The sequence below is a fragment of the Cariama cristata genome, unplaced genomic scaffold (assembly GCF_000690535.1).
Source record: "Cariama cristata isolate BGI_N322 unplaced genomic scaffold, ASM69053v1 scaffold29455, whole genome shotgun sequence".
Lineage (NCBI taxonomy): Eukaryota > Metazoa > Chordata > Aves > Cariamiformes > Cariamidae > Cariama > Cariama cristata.
Window position 1 is genome coordinate 5,816 of NW_009619684.1, and position 4,542 is coordinate 10,357.

The 4,542-nt window shown below is 62.9% G+C and overlaps 1 protein-coding gene across 1 annotated transcript in view; it reads left to right on the forward strand.

Annotated features, from left to right (window-relative positions):
* CACNA2D2 (calcium channel, voltage-dependent, alpha 2/delta subunit 2) overlaps positions 1-2,728 on the forward strand; it is a gene marked incomplete at both ends in the record, with an annotated part of 8,391 nt that extends 5,663 nt beyond the window's left edge. The window contains 7 exons of the mRNA XM_009701344.1: positions 468-557; positions 772-840; positions 1,266-1,340; positions 1,797-1,871; positions 2,046-2,117; positions 2,433-2,504; positions 2,667-2,728. Of these exons, the coding sequence (XP_009699646.1) occupies positions 468-557; positions 772-840; positions 1,266-1,340; positions 1,797-1,871; positions 2,046-2,117; positions 2,433-2,504; positions 2,667-2,728 (515 nt within the window). The remainder of the gene's footprint in view (positions 1-467; positions 558-771; positions 841-1,265; positions 1,341-1,796; positions 1,872-2,045; positions 2,118-2,432; positions 2,505-2,666) is intronic.
* Between the last annotated feature and the right edge of the window lie 1,814 nt (positions 2,729-4,542).

A 4,542-nucleotide genomic window follows, 5' to 3' on the forward strand; every position in this document is an offset into this window, starting at 1 on the left:
GGCATTGTGGCACAGGGGCTGCCCTCCTGCCCAGAGATCTGCCTTGGCAAGGTGAACCAGGATAAGGGAAACCTGCCCCAGGAGAAGATCCCAAAAGGCCAGCAGTGGCAGCCAGGGAGGTGGCAGTGACATGGTCCAGGTGTGATAGAGCAAGCCCAGCCCCAGGGACGGCTAGGAGCTGGGGGGGCTCTGGCTCTGGGGAGCCCCTACCCTGCCCGTGCATGGCCGATGGCAAGCAGCACCTTGTTTGCATCTCGACAGGCCCGCTCGGTTCCCAGCTGGAGCCGTTACCCTTGGGTTTGGTAGCTGCCGAGACCCTCCCCGAGCTCAGCCTGCAGCTGGGGACCAGCACCAGGCACCCTATTAATAATCCCTGGGGCATGTGTGGGGACAGGGCTGTCACTGGGTTGGAGCAGGGAGGCATCTGGCTCCCATGTCATGCTTTCTTCCATCCTGTAACCCTGCAGGAATACCTGGATGTGCTGGGAAGACCCATGGTCCTGGCCGGGAACCGAGCCAAGCAGGTTCAGTGGACCAACGTCTACCAGGATGCCCTGGTAAGGACCCCCAGCCCTGGGGTGCAGGTGGGGACACTGGCCCTGGGGTCCCGCACAGCCCCGTGGTGCGGGTGGGGACACAAGCCCCAGGGTCCTGCACAGCGCATGCCTCCATCTCCCTTGCCAGGGGGGTAACCCCCCTCTGCTGCCCACCCCCAGCTCTGGGTCCTGGGACCGACAAGGGGCCGTGGGCCACCCTTCTGTGTTTGTACAGGGGCTGGGCCTGGTGGTGACGGGCACGCTGCCAGTATTCAACCTGACGGAGGACAGCAGTGACAGGAAGGTAAGAGTCTGTGGCTGTCAGGACCCCCGGTGTGGGGCCGTGGCAGGGTGGGGAGGGTGCCCTGACACTGGGTCCGTGGTTGCAGGCGGGGGGCACTGGCACCCCTGGGGTACTGCCTGCTCTGCACCCCCTCCCTGGGGTGAGACCAGGGGTGACTGCCATTCCTGGGACCTGAAATGGCCTTGGGTAGCTCTCCCAGTTCAATAGGGACAGCTGGCAGCTGCAAGTCCCTGGGGGGTGCAGTGTCCCATGGACGGCTGCTGGGGGGCTGGCATGTCCCACTCGGTGCCCCTGCGGTGTCCGGATCTGACCCACATGTCCCCAGAGGGAGAAGAGGTCCATCCCCCTGTTTCCCTGTCCCCGTACTGGTGGTGGCAGGTGACAGCCCTGCTCCCACCCACCTCCCTCCCTGCGCTTCCTTCCAGAACCAGCTCATTCTGGGCGTGATGGGGATCGACGTGGCTCTCAACGACATCAAGAGGCTGACGCCGCGATACAACGTGCGTGGGGGCCCCTTTCCCTCTGTCCCTGCCCTGTGCTGCCTGAGCCCGGTGTGGGACTCCATGGGGAGCCCTGGGCTGCGCCCCCCAGCACCCCATAGCACCTCTGGCAGCGCTGGCAGTAGCGGGGTGCAGAAGCCTTGATTGCAGGCAGACGGGCAGGGATCATAGCTGGGTGATGCTCTGGGACCCAGAGAAGAGCAAAACCCTTGCAGGATCAGCAGGGAATAAACCTTACTAGCCTGGGGAAAGGAGCAACGGGCATAATCCAGAGCCGGGGTGAGAGATGCTGTTGGCCTGGGAATAGAAATAGTTGGATAGAAAAAGGCTGAGCCCCAGGGGTGGTGCTGGGCGAGCTCTGCCTGCAGAGGTGAGGGTGATCACACCGGCACGGCACAGCATGGCATGCCACAGAGCTGCCTGGCTGGCCTCATCCCTCCTCCTGTCCTCCTGCAGCTCGGAGCAAATGGTTATGTCTTCGCCATCGACCTGAACGGCTACGTCCTGCTACACCCCAACCTGCAGCCCCAGGTGAGGAGGGGCCCGTCGGTGTGAGGGCAGCCGGGGTTAGCCAGGGCCCTGTGGGACATACGGCTTCCTGGGGTCATTAGGAGCTAATTGGAGGGATTGTGATGAGTTTGTCTGGACTCAGCAGCAGCTGCGGGAGCCTTGAGCCCTTCCCTGCCTCTCCCTTTCTGCCTGCAGATCATCAATTTCCGTGAGCCGGTAACACTGGACTTCCTGGACGCTGAGCTAGAGGATGACAACAAGGAGGAGGTGGGCAGATCCAGGGGCAGATTTTGGGGTACAGGCTGGCTCCCCCTGATCTGCAGTTGCAAAGGGCACTCAGCCCCTCCAGCCTGCCCTGGGGAGCACCTCATTCTAAGGGGCCCAGCACAGCTCCTGTGGGGCCACGGTGGGGACGGGAACATGGTCACTGTCCCCTGAGTGCTAGCACGATGAGCCCCCCCCGGGCTGCTCACCCCTTGCCCCTGCACCTCGCGGGTCCCCAGTGCCACCCCACTGGGGTGGGTGCCCGCGAGCGCATGGCTGGGCTCTGTGGCCTTCAGTCGCCTCCTCCATGTCCCCCAGATCCGGAGAAGCATGATTGATGGGAACGACGGGCAGAGGTTCATCAAGACCCTCATCAAGTCCCTGGACGAGGTAACACTGTAGGGAAAAAAAAGCGCCACACTGAATGCCCAGCCCTGGTGGTGGGGAGTGAGGGGTTGTGTCCGGCACTGGGTTTGGAGCCATAGTCCCATGTCGCGGCGCCGGCAGGGTCCTGGCACCGTGGAGACCTGACTGGCTCCCTCTGACCCACAGCAATACATCGACGAGGTGTTCAGGACCTATACGTGGGCCCCCATCAAAAGCACCAACTACAGGTGAGCAACACTGCCGGCACACCCGCACTCACCCGGCATCAGCCGGACCCACACCAGCACAGGGCTGCAGTCTTGTGCCCGCAGCTCAGGAGGTCCCTGAGGCCACCAGGAACGTGTCCCTTGGGCTGTGGGACTGCAAACCTGTCGTCACATCATTGCACGCAGCCAGTGATGCTCTAGAGGGCACTCCCAAAAGTGCTGCCCGCTGGTATTTGACACTGCTGAGCAGGGTCACGGTCCCCAGGGCTCGGGACAGGCTGCCGGGCTGGCGTGTGAGGTGCTGGGCAAGGGACACCCCTGCCACTGCCTGCCTGCACAGCCAGGGCCTCACACAGGTCTCTGCCTGCTCCGGGGTGGGTGACAGTGACGTGCAGCACAGGCGGTGGCTTTAGAAGCGGAGGAGAGCAAAGCGCCCATCTGCATTTGTTGCCCAGTTTGAACCAGCAGATGTGTAAAAAAAGACCCCGACATCGTCGTGTCTGTGCTGTCCAACTCGTACTGCCTTCATCCTGTGAGGAGCCATGTGGTCCCCCTGCCACCCACTGTACCCTCCTCCTCCTCGCCACCCAACTCGGGAAGGGCTGGCAAGGCTCACAGTCGCCTCCCAGCACTGCCAGGTGTCCCCCACGCAGCCTCGGTCCTGTCCCCCACGGGGGTACCCCTCTGGAGCCAAGGAGCACCGGCAAGGGGGGACACAATGACATGGAGTGACAGAGCTGGGGCTGGGGCTGTGGGTTGATCTGTAGGGCGAAAGGTGCTGCCAGGAGTCCTGTGCTCCCGTGGCTCCGCACTGCAGCAGGGATGTTCCCTAGGACACCATCAGCACAGGGTGCCACCAGCACTGAACAGAAAAAAGTCACCACCCTCTGCTTGCCACCTGTGGTTTGGGGTGCCACCACCTCCACCCTCTATGCAGGGTTGCCACCACCTCTGCCACGCTTGCTGGGGTGCTCAGTCCGTGCTGCCAGGCGCAGACAGGACTAACTGGAGGGGTGACCTGGGGGACAACTCCAGGTACCGATGGCTCAGGTGCAGGTGTGACATCCAGTGAGTCGGGAATGTGGCCCTCATCCACTGGTGCTCGGTTATCCTGGGCACCACCAGGCACAAACACCATCACGGAAGGCCACTGCCTGCTGCAGCCAGCACCCAGGAGCCCAACTCCCTCCGGCAGTGTGTCCCATGGGATCAGCAGCCCCAGCACCACCTCCTGCTACCTCCTTTCCCACCCCCACCCTGCCCGCCAGGCTCCTGGCTGGTGGATCCCTCTCCTTCCTGGCTTGCCAGTAGCCGGTGGCTGTGTAATGGTTGTCTTCAGTCTCTCCTCACTGGGAAGGTTTTGTCCCTTCTTTCAAGGGCTGTCTCTTCCCACCTTCCTCCCTTATGGGGATTTTGTGTCCCTCTTCCACGTGCATCTCTCTTGGTTCCTGGGTGGGCATGTCCTGCCCATCACAGCCTGACTGGACAGGGTTGCCACCTCCTGTGCTCAGGGATGCCCCCAGGATGGCCCTAGGTGCTCTGGGGATGGCCCTGGGGACAACCCTGAGTGCCACCAGGATGGCCATGTGCAACCCAGGATGACCCTGGGGATGAACCTGGCAGTAGGCAGTAGGTGTGCTGGGAATGACCCTGGGTGCCACTAGAATGGCCCTGTGTGCTCCAAGGGTGGCCCTGGGTGCCCTAGAATGACCCTGGGTGCCTTGGGGACAACCCTGGGTGCCCCCAGGATGATCCTGGGTGCTGTAGGGATGACCCTGGGTGCCCCCCCAGACAGGGCTGGGTGCAGTCCCTGGAGAGAAGGAGGCAAAGGGCTG